The sequence below is a fragment of the Anomaloglossus baeobatrachus genome, chromosome 6, assembly GCF_048569485.1.
Source record: "Anomaloglossus baeobatrachus isolate aAnoBae1 chromosome 6, aAnoBae1.hap1, whole genome shotgun sequence".
In the NCBI taxonomy this organism is placed as follows: Eukaryota; Metazoa; Chordata; class Amphibia; order Anura; family Aromobatidae; genus Anomaloglossus; species Anomaloglossus baeobatrachus.
In genome coordinates this window covers 118,493,128-118,517,153 of record NC_134358.1, presented here as the reverse complement: position 1 = coordinate 118,517,153, position 24,026 = coordinate 118,493,128, and the positions used below count along the sequence as shown (strand labels likewise).

Here is a 24,026-nt window from a genome sequence, read left to right as displayed (position 1 = left end):
TATTTTATGAGAAAAATTACATGGATGAGCCAAACCAGACTGCGTGAGCTTTTGTCAGAATTATTAGAAAGACCACGCTTCCCTGCAGAATGGAAACTATTCAGACTAAAAGCTTTGTGCAAAATGCAGAAAAATTATGCTGTAGACTCGGGCAAAGCAGGAAAGTCTTCTGCTGCCAGGAATATGGTTTTATTTCATTGAAATGAAAACACCGGTTGGGTGAGAATGTCATTCTAAAAGCCTTTGCTACTTTAAAGGGGTTTTTCAGGATTTAAAGATCTGAGAAGTCGTCAATGTTTGAGCGTCCAACTCTCAAGACTCAAACCAATCAGATGACTGGAAATGCTTAGCACACTGGGCATGGCACGGCTTTGTACTATATGTAATGGCTGTGAATGATTCTAGAAGTAGTCTTCCATTTACTTATACTGAATAGGAAAGAGCTAGCAGTACCATTTTTGGACATTACAACAAATAAAAAGGGCCATGACACACTGAACAATAATATTTATTCACTTATATAGCGCCATTAAATCTACATTTCCTATCTGTAGGTCTTTGGAGTGTGGGAGGAAACCAGAAAACCCGGAGGAAACCCACGCAAACACGGGGAGCACATACAGAGTCCTTGCAGATGGTGTCCTTGGTGGGATTTGAACTTAGGACCCCAGCGCTGCAAGACTGCAGTGCTAACCACTGAGCCACCGTGTTGCTCTATCAATACAATCACCTTAAAAATAGGACACAACCTTTATAATAGATCTATTAAATTCCTCCTACAAAAGTGTTTAAACCTTTGTGTTGTTCTGCAGGGGGCATAAATGCCTACAGAGTCGACCCAGACAAAATATGGTAGCAAATGTATTCTTTGAAGTTTTAAAGGTATATTTTCCTTTGCCCAGTCATTTTCCTTTGTTTGTTAGATACCTTGCTATATCTATAGTGTATATGTCTTAAAGGAAACCTGTCAAACCATTTATATAGTAGCAATAGTAGAGAAACCGGGCACAGCTAATCCATATGGTAATGTGCTGTTAGATCATTCCTCATACCTTATGTGCCGGGTGCACGTCCTTGAAGAATGCAGACCATGTATAATATCCAGAAGGAGGTAGAAACAGGCGGCACTCATCGACATCGAAATGCGGTATTTTATTTTTTCATATGAGGAGGGGGTACAAGTGGAGGGGTAGGGCGAGGAGAGGCTTACAACGCTGGCATTTGGATGTCAATGAGTGCCGCCTGTTTCCACCTCCTTCTGGATATAAAAACTATATATATATACGAATATATATATATATTATATATATATATATATTATATATATATATATATATATATATATATATATATATATATATATATATATATATATATATGATTATATATACAGTCATATGAAAAGGTTTGGGCACCCCTATTAATGTTAACCTTTTTTCTTTATAACAATTTGAGTTTTTGCAACAGCTATTTCAGTTTCATATATCTAATAACTGATGGACTCCGTAATATTTCTGGATTGAAACGAGGTTTATTGTACTAACAGAAAATGTGCAATCCGTATTTATACAAAATTTGACCGGTGCAAAAGTATGGGCACCCTTATCAATTTCTTGATTTGAACACTCCTAACTACTTTTTACTGACTTACTAAAGCACTAAATTGGCTTTGTAACCTCATTGAGCTTTGAACTTCATAGGCAGGTGTATCCAATCATGGGAAAAGGTATTTAAGGTGGCCACTTGCAAGTTGTTCTCCTATTTGAATCTCCTATGAAGAGTGGCATCATGGGCTCCTGAAAACAACTCTCAAATGATCTGAAAACAAAGATTATTCAACATAGTTGTTCAGGGGAAGGATACAAAAAGTTGTCTCAGAGATTTAAACTGTCAGTTTCTACTGTGAGGAACATAGTAAGGAAATGGAAGAACACAGGTACAGTTCTTGTTAAGCCCAGAAGTGGCAGGCCAAGAAAAATATCAGAAAGGCAGAGAAGAAGAATGGTGAGAACAGTCAAGGACAGGACAATCCACAGACTACCTCCAAAGACCTGCAGCATCATCTTGCTGCAGATGGTGTCAATGTGCATCGGTCAACAATACAGTGCACTTTGCACAAGGAGAAGCTGTATGGGAGAGTGATGCGAAAGAAGCCGTTTCTGCAAGCACGCCACAAACAGTCACCTGATGTATGCAAAAGCACATTTGGACAAGCCAGTTACATTTTGGAAGAAGGTCCTGTGGACTGATGAAACAAAGATTGAGTTGTTTGGTCATACAAAACGGCGTTATGCATGGAGGCAAAAAAACACGGCATTCCAAGACAAGCACTTGCTACCCACAGTAAAATTTGGTGGAGGTTCCATCTTGCTTTGGGGCTGTGTGGCCAATGCCGGCACCGGGAATCTTGTTAAAGTTGAGGGTCTCATGGATTCAACTCAGTATCAGCAGATTCTTGACAATAATGTGCAAGAATCAGTGACGAAGTTGAAGTTACGCAGGGGATGGATATTTCAGCAAGACAATGATCCAAAACACCGCTCCAAATCTACTCAGGCATTCATGCAGAGGAACAATTACAATGTTCTGGAATGGCCATCCCAGTCCCCAGACCTGAAAATCATTGAACATCTGTGGGATGATTTGAAGCATGCTGTCCATGCTCGGCGACCATCAAACTTAACTGAACTGGAATTGTTTTGTAAACAGGAATGGTCAAATATACATTCATCCAGGATCCAGGAACTCATTAAAAGCTACAGGAAGCGACTAGAGGCTGTGATTTTTGCAAAAGGAGGATCTACAAAATATTAATGTCACTTTTATGTTGAGGTGCCCATACTTTTGCACCGGTCAAATTTTGTATAAATATGGATTGCACATTTTCTGTTAGTGCAATAAACCTCATTTCAATCCAGAAATATTACTGAGTCCATCAGTTATTAGATATATGAAACTGAAATAGCTGTTGCAAAAACCCAAATTGTTATAAAGAAAAAAGGTTAACATTAATAGGGGTGCCCAAACGTTTTCATATGACTGTATATATAAAGCGCTAGACAGACATTTCAATGAATTGGGAATATTGAAGTTACTAACAGTTCCATTTAAACTTCTGGCAGTATTACTTTTTGGGGAAATAGTGATACTCAGTTTATAGCGTTTTCCACATTAAAATTAATAATTTTACAAAAAATAGCATATTAGAACTGTAACTTTCGGCCAACAAAGGGCATGCTTTTTTGTGGATTGTTGGCATTTTTAGTGATACACAAAAAAAATGGAATAAAATGTAAATAAAAAGCTAAAAACAGTATACCGTAATTAAAAATAAAAGCCGGACAAATTTATTTAGATTTTTTTTTTTTTTACAGTGCTCGCTGTTTGAGATAAATACCGAGACAGTTTTAAAGTATGAATTGTTCTGAATGCAGCAATATCAATTACTAGTTTTTTTTTTGTTTTTACACAAAATGGCTGAGTTTGTTAATGGCAGGACAGTTTTGAGTACTTTTTTGTGTATTTTTCTTCACACTTTTCACAAACAAACACATTTTTACATAGTCGCACTGCAGGACATTTTTTGATGACTGGTCTCATACACTTAAATACTTCTCTGCTACAGCGCATGCGACATGTCAGTCTTACACTGCATCAGCCCATTAGACCCAGCCTATGGCAAAGTCTAAGGGTACCGTCACACTTAGCGACGCTCCAGCGATCCCACCAGCGATCTGACCTGGCAGGGATCGCTGGAGCGTCGCTACATCGTCGCTGGTGAGCCGTCAATCAAACAGATCTCCACAGTGATCAGAGATCAGCCACCAACCACCAGCAACCCACGTAACAACACTGTGCTTGGTAACCATAGTACACATCAGGTTGCTAAGCAAAGCACTTTGCTTATAGTTACTCGATGTGTACCTTTGCTACGTGTGCAAGGAGCCGGCTTCTAGAAGCTGCGGATGCTGGTAACCAAGGTAAATATCGGGTAACCAAGCAAAGCGCTTTGCTTTGTTACCCGATGTGTACCTTGGCTACCAGTGTCCGCAGAAGTCGGCTCCCTGCACATTCAGATTGTTGCTCTCTCGCTGTCAAACACAGCGATGTGTGCTTCACCAAAAAAATGGTCTAGGACATTCAGCAACGACCGGCGACCTCACAGCAGGGGCCAGGTCATTGCTGGATGTCACACACAGCGGCATCGCTAGCAAGATCACTGTTGCGTCACAAAAAACGTGACTCAGCAGCGATGTCGCTAGCGATGTCGCTTAGTGAGACATGGCCTTAACAGGCCACCAACCCTGAGGTCATTAGCTGTGTTCACAGGGTGCTGATAGGGTTAAAGAGTGAGCATTCTTTGTATGACAATTATTTAGCGGCCACTGGTCAATGGCGGCATCTAGGGAGATAAATGGCCATGATAGATGTTAGAAAGCAATCATGGCTGATGTATCATTAGCCGAGTTATAATATACAGGTGAAGCCCATCAGGGGGGCGGAATTTACTTATTCTTCACCTCTATCTTTTTATGGCTCTAATAGGAACACTTAACGATAAATCGCAAAAAAGAGTAACGACAGCAGTTAACGTCATTGTAAAGGTATGCCTATGTCTTGTATAATGCATCGGTGCTTATACAGTAAGACTGAGTCAGCAGGTGAAGGGAGCAACAATCCTCGAAGGAAATGGTTTATAAAGAAATTGCTTGGTTTGCACTTTTACAGAGATTAACAACTAATCATTTGTGTGGCAAGTAGGAAATTCTTTCCTGGGAGATTTGGGCTCAGCAATAAGCTTACGATTGGCCACTGGAATGCAATCCTATGTTAATCTGCACTGGAATTTATAAGAACAAGGATAAGTTAGACATATTAATAATGGTATATGTCAGAAAACACAGCAATCTGAAATTAGACGCCTCTGTTAGCAATTCTTTTCAATAAGTAAGCAGGTAACATTTCCTAATTCAGATAGTTCCAACATCAAAAGAACAAGCGTGAGAAGTCTATAGAAAAATATTACCCAACAAATTTTAAAGAACAGAAAGAAGTAATCTAAGGATCATGTTGCAAAACGTTCCAGTACAGGAATAGCGTTTAGTGGTGGTTAAACACTGGTTCACATGGACATCTGCAGACAAGAGCCGCTTCTGTAATCCAGATGGTTTATTTATTTGCACATTGACAGCAAAATGAGCAGTAAGAAATGTCCTATATTTCTTCATTATCTCTACATGCAGTTTCTACAGACCTCCACCACGGGAAGAGAGACTGCTTGATCTTGGATTCTCTGAAAAAGAACTTTCTTCTTTTCATTGTAAATAGGCTTTAAAATAAATTAAAACAAAAAAGAAGAACCCCCAGAAAGTTTCCAGACAACATAATTGCCATAGTCAAAAGGCCCATATGGTCATCAATTCCCCTTCCATATGTCTTTATAAATGAAAAAAAAAAGTAAATTCTTATACTACAAAGGGGACCCCATTTAAATCGAGGCTCTGATTGGTTATATCGTTACTTGTATAGAGCTCATGACCCCTTACTATCTTTTGCATAAGGAGGCATTATTATTTGGTCAACTGTGCTTCAAATTTGGAATCATTGCTATGATTGTACCTACCTGTTCATAATATGAGATAAACTGCTATTCATAATTTCACAAAGGTTTAAAAGGGTTGTCCCGATCACTATGTTTCCCCCTCGTAAAATAATAAACACTTCTACTCTCCCGCGGTATCGACACTGCTGCTCCTGGGTGGCATTATGTCATGTGGCCAATCAGCAGCCACTTCTCACTTCCTCCGGATGTCTAAATTTGTCCAAAAGGAGGAGAGAGTGAAGCTGTAGCTCTCGCTTTCTTTGGATGTCAATTACATCTATAGGAGGGAACACGAGAGTGGCTGCTATGGATGTAATTGACATCAAAAGTAAGCGAGCGCTACGGCTGCTCTCACTTCCTCCAAATGTCTAAATTGGTCCAAAGGAGGAGCGAGTGAAGTGGCTGCTGACTGACCACAGGGATCACATGACATAACGTTACCCAGGAGCAGCAGTGTCGACAGCGCCGGCGAGTATGTGTTATTTTACGAGGGGCAAACATACTGATTGGGAAGGTGTTGTCCAAGTAGTGGACAAGCTAAGTACCTTAAGCCTTTGTACCTACTCATTCACAACACACACACACACACACACACACACACACACACACGTAAAATAATAGCACTTCTACTCACCCATGGTGTTGCCGCTCCTGGGTGACATTATGTCACGGGATCCCCATGGCCAATCAACAGTCACTTCACTCTCCCCTCCTTTGGACAAATCAGACATCCGTAGGAAGTGAGATATCAACCATAGCTCTCGCTCCCTTTGGATATCAATCATGTCCAAAGTGGGGAACACTGAAGCAGCTGCTAATTGATCACAGTGATCGCATGATCAACATACACAATATATATAATTCACAAATTGGACATTTTTTGTTCAATTGTTATACAAGAAATATTTGTATTCAAGTAACACAAACAGCACAATTGTCATCAACTATAGGGAGTGAGAATGAACCATGTTCCCCTTACCTGGCCAGGCTGTTCACAAGCTGTCTGGTACCGAGCTTGTTGGCATAGCTCCTTTACCCGTTCATATTTTGGCAAATGATTGGACTGGGGAGTAGTTTTGTTTGGTTCTTCTTTCTTTCGGATAAACTTGCTGTTAAGGAATAAGGAAACAATGTAGTAATGAAAAAGTGAGTGACTGAGTTATTGAGCACAAACATGATCCTGAATGCAAGCAGCATCAATATACACTATATGAGCCTATACTGTTACCGTGTGAGATCGAGGATACAACAAGTAGTGGTGCTCAGTATCTTGGCTCACAATGTGTCTATATCTATAGCTTAAATGGATTGTCCCAATGTACAATCCTTATACATATGTGCTATAAGAACTTCTAGACATAGAAGACCCAGACGTGGCACAACTACGAATAGCAAGGATCACTATTTATTTGAATTGTTACATATAATGCCATTTGGGTACTATTTAATCAAAGATAATGACTCCTGTGGAGACCTACAGTAGACCATGTTGTGCTAGATAAGGACAAAAATTGCTATTTTGTGGACCGATAGTATAACGGCTAAAAGATACTGTACATATATATTAAGTCTTCCTTTTTTTTTATAACATCCATGATCAGGCCAGTGAAAGAGGTAACAGAGATAAGCTTGAAGGGTTATTATTAGTAAATCCCTTTTCTTTATTAACACAGGGAATTGGCAAAAGGGATTTACTATCAACAACTGGACTCCTGTGGTTTGGCGCGGATTTAAACCTGCATTTCTCCTGCCTTTTGAATTGTCTCCTTACTGCGGGACCGCTGCCTCCCACACCATCTCTACGTAATTTGCATGCGTGTTAAGGGGTTGTGACTGGCACAACCCCACCAGGTGAGTGTTCCCAACATCAACCCCCCACGTGTTTTACCGGGTAAGACCCTATTTGCGCCTTATCTTTCCACAGCTTTTTACCTGAAGGGTTATTATGAATGTGAAGCGACCGGTGGTAGGGCCGCGGGTGTGTGTGTATGCTCTATTCCAACAAAATCCCCATACTCAGATTTTACCGGTAGTAACATTTCTTTACTAGGAAACATATTTATAATACAATCAACCGAACTATCTGCGCACGTGAGTATAGTGGAGTCCCTGGATTTTCACTCCTTCCGGGTACGCAGCAAGAAGAAAGGAAAAACAACAACAAAGAAATGGCGGCAACTTTCCCTAACTTTCCCTACAATCACGTACCAGTCTATCCCGGAAGAAGATGCCGCTCCCACGTCGCAGGCCTGGAGTCTCACGATGATGGGTCCCGGTGCAGCGCTGAAGGGATGCAGCTCCTCGGTCTTTTCCTTTTGATCTTCCCCCACTGGTAACGGATTCTAATCAGTCTTTTAGTCCCGGGGCACGCCGAGCAGAAGAAGGGAGGTCACAGCCCCTGCACTTACACTCTGGTTGCGATGCTCTGCAGTCCGGTTAGATCCTTGGTGAAAACAAAGTACTGCAGACCGGGAATGGCAGAAACCACTTCCACAGGGTGATTTCTCCAAGACTCCGGTAGCAAAAGAGCCCTCTGTTCAGGGAGACCACACGCAGCTCTCTTCTGGCTGAGCTCTGGAGCTGAACAACCTTCCCGCACTTTTTTTTCTTCCTGGTTTTCACACACTAGCTGCAGTAGGGGATTTCCCAGCTCTGTGTTTGTGATTGCACAGTCTGACACTGCCCCCTTGTGGGCAATTGCTGAAACAGTATTCAAATCCATTTCTACATTAATGATGCAGTCTGAATTGTTGATCCCATTACATACCCCCCCACTTAAAGGTTGGCAGTCCCTGTCAACTACCGTCGGTTCCCAGGCAGCGATGACTGCAGATGTCACAGGGGTTGGTTGAGAAGTGGGCCATACATACTGGTCCCTGTAAGACCGCCCGGGCGGGATCCCAGCAGTGGTGCGGTCAGTGCGTCTCAAGGGTCGGTTGTTCCCCTCCCTGTCACGGTCTTTACGCCCCACTTCAGTCAGCACTCCGGGGGAAGAACTGGGTTGTGTAGGTGGGTCACCGATCTCAGAGTCAATGTGATCACTATGCTGGGAAACGTCCGTGACGTCAGTCGTGTTGGTAGTGTCACCCCCTCCGGGTACTGTGGTAGGGGAGTCAGGCTGGGATCGGCAGGGACGGAACATATTTCGGTGCACAGTGCGGATGCTGTGACTGTCTTCACCCCGCACTCGGTATACATGCCCGTTGGGGTAGGGGCGTTCGATTACCCGGTAGACCTCAGTCTCCCACTTGGCTCGAAGTTTCCCTTGGGGCTTCTTGATACGGAGCAGGACTAGCTGTCCCAACTTCAAGGGCTGCTCTTGCACGGGGAGTGGGTCAGCATGTATCTGGCCCTGGATTTGTTGGCTCACCAGCCGGTGTACAGTCTCCATCTTCTGTCGGTGAGCATTTAGCCAGGAGGGGTAGTTATGGCAGACATCATCTCCAGGGCGGAATAGGTTCAGGTCATGGACCCCTTTTCCGGGGCGGCCAAAGAGAAGGGTGTGTGGGGTGTAGCCAGTCACAGAGTGGACCTGGTTGTTGTAGGCCCATACTAGATCAGGAAGGAATTGGGGCCATTGGTCTTTCTTATCATCGGCCAAGGTGCGGATCAGCTGGAGTAGGGTCCGGTTGAAGCGTTCACATGCACCGTTCCCTTGTGGGTGGTAAGGAGTGGTCCTCGACTTCTGGATCCCATACATCTGATGCAGCTCTTCGATGACTCGGCCTTCGAAACAAGCCCCCTGGTCGGAGTGCAACCTCTCCGGGCACCCGTAGACATGGATGAACTGTCGACAGATGGCCCGAGCAGCCGATTCAGCCGTCTGGTCTTTGGTAGCGACAGCGACAGCGAATTTTGTGAAGTGATCTACCATGACTAGACAGTACTGATAGCCACTGCTCGCCGTCCCAATCAGCAGATAGTCCACCATCAACAGCTCAAGGGGCCTGGATGTTTTAATTGTCTGAACAGGTGCACGCTGCTCAGGGGACTTGTGTAGTTCGCAGGTGCGACAGGTCTGGCAGACGTCTTCAACCAGCTTGCGGAGCCCCGGACAATAGATGGACTGTTGAATCCACCGAAAGGTCTTGTCTATTCCGAAGTGTCCATTCCTTTTGTGGGCTTGGGCCACCATCTCACGGGCCAATTGATCAGGCACTACAACTTGTGTGCATTCCTCCAGCATGTGCGACAAGAGAACCTTCCGGTATAGCACTCCTTCTCTCAGAATCAGCCGATCCCACTGACTGAGCAGGGTCAAGGTCCCGGTAGACAGTCGTGCCCGTATATCGGTGGGAGGCTTCTGCTGCCGCTTCACCCATTGTTTGAGTAGAGCCCATTCAGGGTTCTGGTCCTGGATCCTGCACCAATCCTGGGGTGGCAAGGCGACTCCCACTGGAGTTCCAGCTTCGCCCACAACGAACTGGCGGTAATCCACCATCTGTTGGGCGAGCTTTGCAAAGTCAGGCGTCTCGTCCCCTTCTAATTCTTCATCCCGGTCTCGGTTGAGTAAGGGGTATGACACTCTAGACAGGCTGTCCGCATTTTGATTCTCAGCTCCAGCCCTATATTTGATCTTGTAATTGAACTTGGAGAGCCGAGCCATCCAACGCTGCTCCATGACTCCGAGCTTCGCATTTTCTAAGTGGGCCAACGGGTTGTTATCGGTCAGGACTAGTACTTCGGTCCCCGTGAGGTACCCTGCAAATTTCTCCGCCATAGCCCACGTTAGGGCCAACAGCTCCAGCCGGAACGAGCCATAATTGGTGGGGTTCTTCTCGCCCTCATGTAGGGACCGACTGGCATAGGCTATGACCCGTTCCTTGCCTTCTTGGACCTGTGAAAGTACTGCCCCTAGACCCTGTAGACTGGCATCGGTGTGTAGTTGGAAGGGCAGGTTGTAGTCCGCATATGCCAGGATGGGGGGAGACGTTAAGGCACCCTTTAGGGCTTGGAAGGACTCTTCCTGGCTGGGTCCCCAGCTGATGGGTCGTCCTCTGGGGCTGTTGGTGGTCCCTCGAAGCAGGTCATGCAAGGGTGCAGCAAGCCGGGCGAAGTTTTTGACGAACCGGCGGTAGTAGCCGGCCAACCCCAGGAAAGCCCTGACCTCTTTGACGTTTGTGGGCTGCGGCCAATCCCGTACGGCGGCTATCTTCTCTGAAGATGGCTGGACACCTTCGGCTGAGATCCGGTGGCCCAGGTAATTGATCTCGGGCTGCAGAAGACGGCACTTGCTGGGTTTCAACTTCAGGCCATGTTCTCTCAACCTACTGAACACACGGCCCAGCTGCTGCAGGTGTTCTTCAAATGTGGCCGAATAGACTACAATGTCGTCCAGGTAGATGAGGGTGAAGTCGGAGTTGAAGTCTCCCAAGCAGCGCTCCATCAGCCGCTGGAAAGTCCCCGGCGCGTTGTTCAGACCAAAGGGCATCCGGTCGAACTCGTACAGGCCCATGGGTAAGATGAAAGCAGTCTTCTCTCTATCTTTCTCATGCATAGGTACCTGCCAATATCCGCTGGCCAGATCCAACGAAGAGAAGTATTTGGCTTTCTTCAGGGCTGTCAGGGATTCTTCGATCCTTGGCAAAGGGTACGAATCCCGGATGGTGCAAGCATTCAAACGGCGGTAGTCCACACAGAATCTCAGGGATCCGTCCTTCTTCTTGACTAACACTACCGGTGCCGCCCAGGGGCTCTGGCTTTCTCGTACCACTCCCGCGTGTAACATGGAATTCAGGAGATTTTTCACTTCTTGGTATTGCTGGGGAGGAATTTGGCGGTACCTTTCACGGATAGGAGCAGTGTCACCGGTGGGGATTTCGTGCTTGATACTGGTGGTGCACTCAAAGTCGGTGTCATGCCGGGCAAAGGACGCCTGATGCTCTTGAAGTAGCTCTTCCACCTAGGACACCTCCCGTTTGGAGTATTGGGATACGTTCAACTGACACTTCTCTTGTAGTTCTCGCCCCGCGTTGGTGTCACCCGCGACAGCGGCCATGGCAGAGACCGTCACTGTCCAATCTCCCTCTGTAGACGGTACAAACTGGAGGGGGCTCATAGGGTTCACCTCTTCGGTTAGAGCGTAGACTCGGGCGAGCTGTGTCCCGGCTTCTAGGTCAACGCTCACGTTAGCCGTGTTGCCCAGCCTGACAGGAATTCTTCCCTTTCTCACTACTGCTAGAGTTCGAGCGACTAGTGGATTCAGCTTCCCTTCCTTCGGGGAGCGCGGCTCAATCAGCACCTCCACGCCTTCAAGCTGTCTCATGGTGCTAAGGGGTAGTGAGATAACTGTCTCTTTCCCAGCTGGTAAGGTGATCCTAGTATGGCGGGGTACGGTGACCGTGGCCAGCGGCAGTTGTTCTTCTGTCATTCGCTGGAGGTTGCAGGTCCGGACCACTTGCTGAAAGGCACAGCGGGTGGCCCTATGTGCGGTCACTTCTTGCCAGTACTTGGGCCCCTTCTTGGTAAACAACACCAGATTCAGGTCTTTCAAGATGTTCATCCCAATAATCATGGGCGTTTCTGATCCAAAGCCTTCCCTGACCACGATTATCCCTCTCTTCCCGAGATCTTGGCCACAGATTTCGGTGTTCATCCAGGCAACTCCCGTCACCGGAATGGGTAGATTATTGGCTGCTTTGATCTTGATGGCGGTATCAGGGTCATAGGCAACCCGCGGCTTTAGACATTCTTCGTAGAACTGCTCGGAGATGGTGGATACCTGAGACCCAGTATCCATTAACCCTTGTACGGCGATCCCTTCCAGTAATACTTCCAGGGTGGGGCTATTTGATGCAAGTTTGTTCCGTGGCTGGCTCTGTTTTCCTACACCCCTCTCTTTGGCATCCCCTGCCGAGTGAGCCTCTTTGGCAGGGGCGTCTAGTTTAAAGGCGGCCACTGTTGTGGGACATGACTTGCTGGTTCTGGTAGATCGGACTGTGGAGGAACTTGAAAGTTCTGGGGGCAACGGTTGGCTCTATGGCGGGGATCGCCGCATGTCCAGCATCTTCCCATCGGCCGGCTGGGTTGTTGTCTCGCTTGCCGGCCCGCCTGTTGGTCTAAGGTGAGCTGTAACACCTGTTTCTGCAACTCTGCCACCATCTGTTTCAGTTCTTCCGTGTTGCTGTTCGGAGTCCCGATACCAGATATGGACCTGCAAGCCACGGTATATGTCTGTGTCTCCACGACAGGTCCCCTTGAACGTTCTATAGCTTCTTGTTTGGCCTCAGCGAACGTAAAGGCCGGATTTATCCGGAGTAGATCTTGCAATGAGCGGTTAAGGTACGGGTCTCTCAATCCGGTCACGAACTGATCTCTCAACACCAGGTCACGGGTACCCGTACTAGCTATCTGTTCTTCGTTTCTACCGACTTGTTCTAGTAGCACTTGAAGGGCATTGGCATATTGAGGAATGTCCTCCGACTCGAGTTGAGTACGCCGGAAGAACATATAGCGCAATGTTCCCGCATATGTGGTCGGCCCATAGGTGTTCTCCAGCACCCGCACCAAGTCATCCAACGTACGCTGGCCCCTAACCATCTCCAGCCTGACTGTCGTCCACGCTTCCCCTTCTAATGTTAGCATGGCCATTTCTGCTAAGGTCTTAGGATCAGTGTTATACATTTCCCCCACTATCTTAAGTTGTTCAGTCCATTCAGTTACAGGATAGTTCCGTCCGTCAAACTTCCTCACCTGATTGACAATAGACGGCGGGGGAGCTGTCCGGTTATAAGTTACTACCGGGGGATGATTTTGTTGGTCACACATCCTGCCGACTACGCCACATGAAGCGACCGGTGGTAGGGCCGCGGGTGTGTGTGTATGCTCTATTCCAACAAAATCCCCATACTCAGATTTTACCGGTAGTAACATTTCTTTACTAGGAAACATATTTATAATACAATCAACCGAACTATCTGCGCACATGAGTATAGTGGAGTCCCTGGATTTTCACTCCTTCCGGGTACGCAGCAAGAAGAAAGGAAAAACAACAACAAAGAAATGGCGTCAACTTTCCCTAACTTTCCCTACAATCACGTACCAGTCTATCCCGGAAGAAGATGCCGCTCCCACGTCGCAGGCCTGGAGTCTCACGATGATGGGTCCCGGTGCAGCGCTGAAGGGATGCAGCTCCTCGGTCTTTTCCTTTTGATCTTCCCCCGCTGGTAACGGATTCTAATCAGTCTTTTAGTCCCGGGGCACGCCGAGCAGAAGAAGGGAGGTCACAGCCCCTGCACTTACACTCTGGTTGCGATGCTCTGCAGTCCGGTTAGATCCTTGGTGAAAACAAAGTCCTGCAGACCGGGAATGGCAGAAACCACTTCCACAGGGTGATTTCTCCAAGACTCCGGTGGCAAAAGAGCCCTCTGTTCAGGGAGACCACACGCAGCTCTCTTCTGGCTGAGCTCTGGAGCTGAACAACCTTCCCGCACTTTTTTTTCTTCCTGGTTTTCAAACACTAGCTGCAGTAGGGGATTTCCCAGCTCTGTGTTTGTGATTGCACAGTCTGACACTGCCCCCTTGTGGGCAATTGCTGAAACAGTATTCAAATACATTTCTACATTAATGATGCAGTCTGAATTGTTGATCCCATTACAAATGTGTCAAGTTATCAACTATCCACAAGTTAGGAAATAACTTGCTGAATGTTTGGAATCCAACTGGTAGTGCCTCAATCAATCCTAAAAATGGGGCACATGTGCCACTACTCCATTCACTGTGTATAGCATTACAGGCCATCTCTAGCAGTTACATAGACCATAAATGGAGAAAATTTATGACATATTGTAGTGCTTATAACCTCTGAAATTATTCACACAGCACAAGTCCTCCACTGACTGGCTCCAGCCTCGACATATCCATGGCTCTAGAGGTCAAGGGAGCATCTTCCTCCTTTTGTTCACTATGCTAGTACAGTAAAGGTGTTGTCAGGTTCACACAAGGCATTTATACATTTAAGTGCATTTGTTGCATTCAACTCATTCTTTACATTATGATTTGTACTATTGCCAGCTAACTAATATGTGGTTTTCACATAGCTGGAATTAGATATGCAGGGTTATAGCCCCAGCGATGCACAGACAGCAAAGAAAAATGAGGATGAATGTTACAGACCAACCTTGTGCCAAATGTACTATTACTCCATGACATGTTTATATTTCAGACGTGATCGATTAATTTAGTCATTGCATAAAAAAATAAATACATTCTTACCCTCTTTCTACCAGGAACGTATCTCTCCAGATCTTGGGTTTTTTATTTGTCCGAAGTCTGAAAATAAAGACCGGATTGTAGGAAAAAGAACAAGTTGTACATAATGTTAATCAACTTTATGTAGCTCAGAAGTAAAATATTTAAGATCTTTTATAGCAAATATTAACCATTTCTACCATCCTCTTCCTTTATGAACTCTTTTATATGAAAGTGGACAGCTTCGAAATCTACCCCTTGTAAGACTTTTGGCTTGTGCCGAGAACCACACATGCACAGCCCACTTCTCCCATTTGTGGCGGTGTGAAAGGGGGCTGCCTTCCTGAGATAGATAGAGGGGTTCCATCTATTAGCATGGTATACCATAATCTCCTGAGTTGCCATTAATTTCCAAGATGGGAATACCCTTTTAATGCTAAAATAGTTGTACTGTTATGCAATGTACTAAAAGACATTTTTTGGGAAAAAAAACCCACACACAACACTATAGATATAAACTTGATGTAGTAGATATGGTTTAATATTCAAGAAAATACTTGAAAGTAAAAGATTTACATAATGAAATGGGGTTATCATTTTTATAACTGCAACCAAAATCAAAACTATGGAGGTAGTGCGAGTCATAGCTGCACCCATGCCCTGATTCCCAAGCAAATTCAGTAACTTAAAAGAGATGATTCACTCCTTTTACATTGATGGCCTATCCTTAGGATAGGTCATCAATGTCTGATCCGCTAGGGTCCGACACCCCGCACCCCTGCCAATCAGCTGTTCTTAGTCCCAGCAGCAACAAGAAGCAGCTGGAAATGCTCAGTTCCAGAGCTCCTCTGTCTTCTGATAGCGGCCACAGCCGGGTACATCACATCCGCATCTCATTCTATTCAATAGGAGGCGGATGTGCAATACCCGGCTGCTATCAGAAGATGAAGCAGCTCCAGAACTGAGCATTTCCAGCTGCCTGCTTTCACCGCCGGGACCAAGATCAGCTGATCAGCGATGGTGCGGGGTGTCAGATGCCGGCCGATCAGATTGATGACCCATCCTAAGGCTAGGCCATCAATGTAAAAAGTAGTGGACAACTATAAAAAGGAAACACTAGTATTGAAAAAAATGCACATAGTAATTGGGGGCTCTCAGGCTACAGGTTTTATATTAGGGCCTTGCAGTTACAAGTGTCACCTAATCTGCTTAACCTACTTAGCCATTTATCATGGAGACACATTAAGCATATAGGAAACCCCTACCTATTTCCTGGTCTCTCTATATCCATCAAGTTAAGGACAGACTTCCCATCCATGTCAGGAGGCGTGTCCAATCCTGCAATATCCAAAATAGTGGGGGCAATGTCCAAGTTTAAGACAATGTGAGGAACACTGCAAAACAGAAGGTCAATAAGGTAGTTTAGAATTGTACAATAATAGGACTAGACCCAAACTTAAACATTTGGTGTCTGTACGAAACACAGTTCACAAAGAAAAAAATATCAGTGTTCAAGTTTGGGTGTTTTACATATGCAAACCACTTGATCAAGCATCGATGTGCTTGGGTACACTCTGCTCGGCCCAGTGCGAGCCGCTTGCAGCGTTGCAATGGCTCACACTGGGGGTAAAAAAAAAAAAAAAAAAAAAAGTGTTATAAATGTAGTGTGCACCAAAAAAATGAATTGAAAAAGAAAAAAAAAAAACCTCTGTCCTCCCTCCCCTGGAAGTGCTCTATTTATGGCTATGCTTTATGTGAGCAGAGAGACAATCTTTCAGTCAGTGACTTCTAATGACGTTTGGGTCAAGTCCATGTCCAGAACAGAACTTTATGTTAAGTCCAGCTAAACCAGCAGAATCCGAACTTCCACACGTCTGCTCATCTCTATTGGTGACATTTTATATGTTATAGCATTAAAATATAGTACAAGTGCAGATTTTTGGTTATTCTTTAATTTTCCCAACCTATAAGGAGAAGTGACTTATTACAAAAGGGTCAAACACTCTGGAATCATCGTACAAGTTCCATAGTCAAGAGTTGAATAAAAAGGGAAATAGAGGGAAAGATCTTATGTATGCATATAAAACTTCTTATGTTGAAGAAAAAAGAAAAAAAAAAGAAAAAAGGAGTATAAAAAAAATCCTTGAGCCAAAGATCTAGAAGGTGTAACACAAAAGGACATTCTGCTTTGGTCAGTTCTCAATTAATAAGGGTCCACACATATAAATGACGACAAAAATAGCAGATGTCAAAAGCAGTGGGTGGAATTTAGCAACATATAATAATTTTAGCTATATGACAAAAGACTGACACACACTGGAAAGAAATTGCAGCTTTTAGAATTTTTGTTAAAAGTAGCTACTCCACAAAATTTTTTCCAAAAAGATTGTTGATCCTTCTGGTGTTATCCATTATCATACAGTGCCTTGCAAAAGTATTCTGCCCGCTTGAATTGTTCAACCTTTTCCCACATTTCAGGCTTCAAAAACATAAAGATTAAAATGTTAATGTTATGGTGAAGAAACAACAACAAGTGGGACACAATTGTGAAGGTGAACGAAATTTATTGCTTATTTTAAACTTTTTTTTTTTTTTTAAACAAGTAACTGAAAATATTATTCATCCCCTTTACTTTCAGTGCAGCAAACTCACTCCAGAAGTTCATTGAGGATCTCTGAATGATCCAGTGTTGTCCTAAATGACTGATGATAAAAATAAGCCACCTGTGTGTAATCTAGTCTCAGTATAAATGCGCCTGCTCTCAGTGTTTTGTTTAAAGCACATAGAGCATCATGAAGACCAAGGAACACAACAGACAGGTCCGTGATACTGTTGGAGAAGTTTAAAGCTGGATTTGGTTACAAAAAGATTTCTAAAATTTTAAACATCCATAGGAGTATTGTGCAAGCGATCATATTGAAATGGAAGGAGTATCATACCACTGCAAATCTACCAAGACCTGGCCGTCCATCCAAACTTTCACCTCAAACAAGGAGAAGACTGATCAGAGATGAAGCCAAGAGGCCCATGATCACTCTGGATGAACTGCAGAGATCTACAGCTGAGGAGGGAGTCTGTCCATTGGACAAAAATCAGTCGTACACTGCACAAATCTGGCCTTTATGGAAGAGATCGCAAGCAGAAAGCCATTTCTCAAAGATATCCATAAAACGTGTCATTTAAAGTTAACCACAAGCCACCTGGAAGACAAACCAAACATGTGGAAGAAGGTGCTCTGGTCAGATGAAACCAAAATTGTACTATTTGGGCACAATGCCGAACGATATGTTTGGCGTAAAAGCAACACAGTTCATCACCCTGAACACACCATCCCCACTGTCAAACATGGTGGTGGTAGCTTCATGGTTTGGGCCTGCTTTTCTTCAGCAGGGACAGGGAAGATGGTTAAAATTGATGGAAAGATGGATGGAGCCAAATACAGGACCATTCTTGAAGAAAACCTGTTGGAATCTGCAAAAGACCTGAGACTGGGACAGAGATTTGTGTTCCAACAAGACAATGATCCAAAACAAAGCAAACTCTACAATGGAATGGTTCACAAACATATCCAGGTGTTAAAATGGCCAAGTCAAAGTCCAGACCTGAATCCAAATCGAGAATCTGTGGAAAGAGCTGAAAACTGCTGTTGACAAACGCTCTCCATCCAACCTCACTCAGCTCGAGCTGTTTGCAAAGGAAGAATGGGCAAGAATTTCAGTCTCTCGATGTGAAAAACTGATAGACACATACCCCAAGCGACTTGAAGATGTAATTGCAGCAAAAGGTGGCGCTATAAAAGTATTAACTTAAAGGGGATGAATAATATTGCACGCCAAAATTTTCATTCAAATTCACAATTGTGTTCCACTTGTTGATTCTTCACCATAACATTGACATTTTTATCTATGTTTGAAGTCTGAAATGTGGGAAAAGGTTGAAAAATTCAAGGGGCCGAAATACTTCGCAAGGCACTGTACATGTCCATATTGAAATAGTGCAACAGTTAGTATGAACTGAATGGTGTACGGCTGCCTCAGCAAAATGACTGCTCACCAAATGATTGTTTTTTCAGCAGTTCAACCATCAGCCTACTTCTATTTAATGTGTACGGTTCCCTTAAATTGTTGTGGTCGGCCTACAAATACAGCACAATGTCAGCACAGCTTCTCTTACATATTAGAAGCATTTGTAGATGTTCACAAGCTGAATCTTATTTGTTCCCAACACAGCAAATTGTACACAATTAGTAACGTTTTGTCTCATTTGGAGACTGAAAAAAAACAAACAGAACAATCCGTAAACTGATCATTAGGACCATGTGTTGCCACTGAGTTTGGTTACAATCAATTGCTACATCTCTGGAAAACATCCCTAGTTATTTAACTAGACCCCTTTGATATAAAATTCCCAACCCTCCCTATGGTATACAGCTATGCCTTTAGGGAGTACATTGCAGACCCCCCTGAGTTTTGTGTTTATATCTGCTGCATGTAAGAGAAAATAATTTTTCTTTTTATCTTTAACTCTTTGTCTAAACAAATTCATTAAGTAGTTTGATGCATATGAAGCCCAGGACAGGAAATCTGAAGGAGACAACCATCTATCCGAAATTATATGACAAATGCATTAGCTGTAAATTAGAAGAAAACAAAAGAACCACCTACGTTGACCCCGGCTCCACATTTGGACCACGAATAAAGAAAGGGACTCGAATATCAAAGTCGTATGGCATGGACTTTCCTTTTACCAGACCAAACTGTCCTATGTGGTAGCCATGGTCGGCTGTGTAGATGATATAAGTGTTGTCCAGTTCTCCAGTTTCAACCAGCATGCTATAAAGCTAAAATGAAAAATGGTTAAGTCAGGTGTTACATCAGGAACCCAAACTGAGTCATCTAGAAAAACGGGAGGAGGGAGAGGAGGGAGACAGAGAGAGGAGGGAGGAGGAAAAGGAAGAAGGAGCAGGAAGAGGAAGGAAGAGGAGGAAGAAGAAGAAGAAGGAGGAGGAATCTGATAAAATCAGAAAACGAACAGCCTGAAAATCTTGAATTATTTAAGAACCATAGGATAAAGTGATATCGTTCCTGGCATTAGAAGATGTCAGGTGGCATATTACCAACAAGGACAAACTGTAAACAGAGGAGAGAAAAAGGTGAAAGAGTAAAATACCTTCTCCATTGAATCATCCACAGACAGAAGTGTTTGCAATCTCTTCCTGTGAAGGACATTTGTAAACTCCATATGGATTGGTAGCATGGCTCCTGTGTATTGCATGATCCAATGTTTGTCCATATTTGGTGCATAGTTGTAGCTTGGAGTTCTGAGGAACATGATTTATATGCAATTCGTTAGGTTTTCTCAGTGTTATGATGTATCATACTGTACAGTGTTGCTACAAATCAAAAACTTCTAAAGGCTGTAAAATATGTTACTTGTTATAATTCTTTTTGTTCAAAAATTTTCAGCAGAAATGAGGTGATCACTTGGAGTCCTGCTGCGAGACGCCCGATGACCAGCTGCAATCTGTGGGGATTCTCTGTGTGTGTGAACATGTTTTTATTCACCTGCAGTCCACCTTCCCAGGTTCGTGTGGATGACACATTCTACTTCATCCACACAGAGGCCTCCATTGCGCTCCTGAGCACGTGCACTTCTGTCCTGCTGAGGGCAGAGGACAGTACTGTAATACACAGGTGCGGGGAACAGTCAAATAACGCCCGCGCATGTAAACTACAATAATTTGATCTGCCCTCAGCCGTGTGCAGGAGCAGTGGTGGCCTCTGCATGGATTACGCACATTGGACCTGTTCGTCCCGCTGGTGAGTATAATAGAGGTCTTTTCTACATTTTAAAGAGCGGCCTAAGCACTTATATACAGTATGCTATGAGAGCTTACTGAAGGTGGTCGCAGCTCATAGGAGAAAAACCTGATGACCAGTTCTTTTTAATTAGTATGTGTGAACATGTCTCTAGTATGTGTAAAAATAAACACCACATGTACTGGAAAAACAGACATGTGAAGGGGGCCTAAAGTAGAGGACAGCAAGCTGCATCACTTCAGCTTTTGTGAAACCATAAATTTCATCTTCAGCTCCCTCCTTGTGTGATGCAGGTTGCCAAATCATTCTCTAGAGATGTCATTTCAAGTTTCGAAAAAAAACAAAAAAAAAACAAAAAAAACACACAAAAAAAAAAAACAAACACTTGACAGGTTTATTTTTGAACATATGGCCAAAGCCCCACCCCCCTCCACCCTCCTTCCCAGACGTGTACAGTGCCACAGGCTAAATGGGCATGAATTCTATCTGCAAAAATAATGGATACAATTTTCAGTTTCCCCTGTAACTGACTTCTTCAGTGTTTAAAATCTGTTTTGCTCTCCTTTTTTGTTAGTTTTGTGATAGTAGTTGGTTATATTTGCAAATTTGTTATCACACTGAGCCGGAGAACAACAACTTTTTGAACAAATATTTATTAAAATTTGCTCCATTTCATTTCTAGCCAGGACTCGTGATGTTCACTTGTCTCAGCAGTTGGAGAATGTTTGCTTTATCTTTTGGATTATTTTGCCCAATAAATGGTCAGTTTTTTCGGTGGCATTTTAAAAAACAATCCTTAGTATTTATGACCCTTAGTAGTTGCCTCACACTGATCAGAGATGTAATAGGTAAATCATTATATATTATATATGAATAATTTTGATGAATATGCCTGAGGACGAGATAATGATGAAACACATAGCATTTTATCTGTTTATTGTTTTTATTCTGGTTATTAAAACTATATCATCACTTTTGTGGGGTACATTCTGTATCTGCGGAGTCCCTGGAGAAGTTTGTTCATTCACATTCACTAATCGGGAAGTAGTGAGCATCCAATTTATGAGGAGTGGAACTTGGGCATGAATAGAATTGTTCCATTGAATTTGGAGGATCCACGGCACACGTAGAGCAGGGTGTCCGATCGCAGAGTCAGGAGAATTGTGGTGGCTTGCCTCCCCCTATATATATTATATACACATACATATATATTATATATATATATATATTACATATATACACACACACACACACACAGTTAGGTCCAGAAATATTTGGACAGTGACACAATTTTCGCGAGTTGGGCTCTGCATGCCACCACATTGGATTTGAAATGAAACCTCTACAACAGAATTCAAGTGCAGATTGTAACGTTTAATTTGAAGGTTTGAACAAAAATATCTGATAGAAATTGTAGGAATTGTACACATTTCTTTACAAACACTCCACATTTTAGGAGGTCAAAAGTAATTGGACAAATAAACCAAACCCAAACAAAATATTTTTATTTTCAATATTTTGTTGCGAATCCTTTGGAGGCAATCACTGCCTTAAGTCTGGAACCCATGGACATCACCAAACGCTGTTTTTCCTCCTTCTTAATGCTTTGCCAGGCCTTTACAGCCGCAGCCTTCAGGTCTTGCTTATTTGTGGGTCTTTCCGTCTTAAGTCTGGATTTGAGCAAGTGAAATGCATGCTCAATTGGGTTAAGATCTGGTGATTGACTTGGCCATTGCAGAATGTTCCACTTTTTTGCACTCATGAACTCCTGGGTAGCTTTGGCTGTATGCTTGGGGTCATTGTCCATCTGTACTATGAAGCGCCGTCCGATCAACTTTGCGGCATTTGGCTGAATCTGGGCTGAAAGTATATCCCGGTACACTTCAGAATTCATCCGGCTACTCTTGTCTGCTGTTATGTCATCAATAAACACAAGTGACCCAGTGCCATTGAAAGCCATGCATGCCCATGCCATCACGTTGCCTCCACCATGTTTTACAGAGGATGTGGTGTGCCTTGGATCATGTGCCGTTCCCTTCCTTCTCCAAACTTTTTCTTCCCATTATTCTGGTATAGGTTGATCTTTGTCTCATCTGTCCATAGAATACTTTTCCAGAACTGAGCTGGCTTCATGAGGTGTTTTTCAGCAAATTTAACTCTGGCCTGTCTATTTTTGGAATTGATGAATGGTTTGCATCTAGATGTGAACAATTTGTATTTACTTTCATGGAGTCTTCGCTTTACTGTTGACTTAGAGACAGATACACCTACTTCACTGAGAGTGTTCTGGACTTCAGTTGATGTTATGAACGGGTTCTTCTTCACCAAAGAAAGTATGCAGCGATCATCCACCACTGTTGTCATCCGTGGACGCCCAGGCCTTTTTGAGTTCCCAAGCTCACCAGTCAATTCCTTTTTTCTCAGAATGTACCCGACTGTTGATTTTGCTACTCCAAGCATGTCTGCTATCTCTCTGATGGATTTTTTCTTTTTTTTCAGCCTCAGGATGTTCTGCTTCACCTCAATTGAGAGTTCCTTAGACCGCATGTTGTCTGGTCACAGCAACAGCTTCCAAAAGCAAAACCACACACCTGTAATCAACCCCAGACCTTTTAACTACTTCATTGATTACAGGTTAACGAGGGAGACGCCTTCAGAGTTAATTGCAGCCCTTAGAGTCCCTTGTCCAATTACTTTTGGTCCCTTGAAAAAGAGGAGGCTATGCATTACAGAGCTATGATTCCTAAACCCTTTCTCCGATTTGGATGTGAAAACTCTCATATTGCAGCTGGGAGTGTGCACTTTCAGCCCATATTATATACATAATTGTATTTCTGGACATGTTTTTGTAAACAGCTAAAATAACAAAACTTGTGTCACTGTCCAAATATTTCTGGACCTAACTGTGTGTATATGTATATATATATATATATATATATATATATTTTGTGTGTGTGTGTGTGTGTGTGTGTGTGTGTGTGTGTGTGTGTGTGTGTGTGTGTGTGTGTGTGTGTGTGTGTGTGTGTGTGTGTGTGTGTGTGTGTGTGTGTGTGTGTGTGTGTGTGTATATCTATATCTATATACATCTATATACACACACACACACACACACACACACACACACACACACACACACACAGTGCCTACAAGTAGTATTCAACCCCCTGCAGATTTAGCAGGTTTACACATTCGGAATTAACTTGGCATTGTGACATTTGGACTGTAGATCAGCCTGGAAGTGTGAAATGCACTGCAGCCAAAAAGAATGTTATTTCTTTTTTTTTTCTTTTTTTTAAATTATGAAAAGTTTATTCAGAGGGTTATTTATTATTCAACCCCTCAAACCACCAGAATTCTGTTTAGTTCCCCTAAAGTATTAAGAAGTATTTCAGGCACAAAGAACAATGAGCTTCACA

The 24,026-nt window shown here is 43.5% G+C and overlaps 1 protein-coding gene across 4 annotated transcripts in view; it reads right to left on the bottom strand.

Moving 5' to 3' along the window:
* Positions 1-24,026, bottom strand: part of SULF1 (sulfatase 1) — a 189,997-nt gene that overhangs the window by 31,132 nt on the left and 134,839 nt on the right. For all 4 annotated transcript variants that reach the window (XM_075353196.1, XM_075353198.1, XM_075353197.1 and 1 more), the window contains 5 exons: positions 19,961-20,111; positions 19,456-19,631; positions 16,057-16,185; positions 14,816-14,872; positions 6,582-6,711 (listed from right to left, as the gene is read on the bottom strand). In XM_075353196.1, the coding sequence (XP_075209311.1) occupies positions 6,582-6,711; positions 14,816-14,872; positions 16,057-16,185; positions 19,456-19,631; positions 19,961-20,111 (643 nt within the window). The remainder of the gene's footprint in view (positions 1-6,581; positions 6,712-14,815; positions 14,873-16,056; positions 16,186-19,455; positions 19,632-19,960; positions 20,112-24,026) is intronic.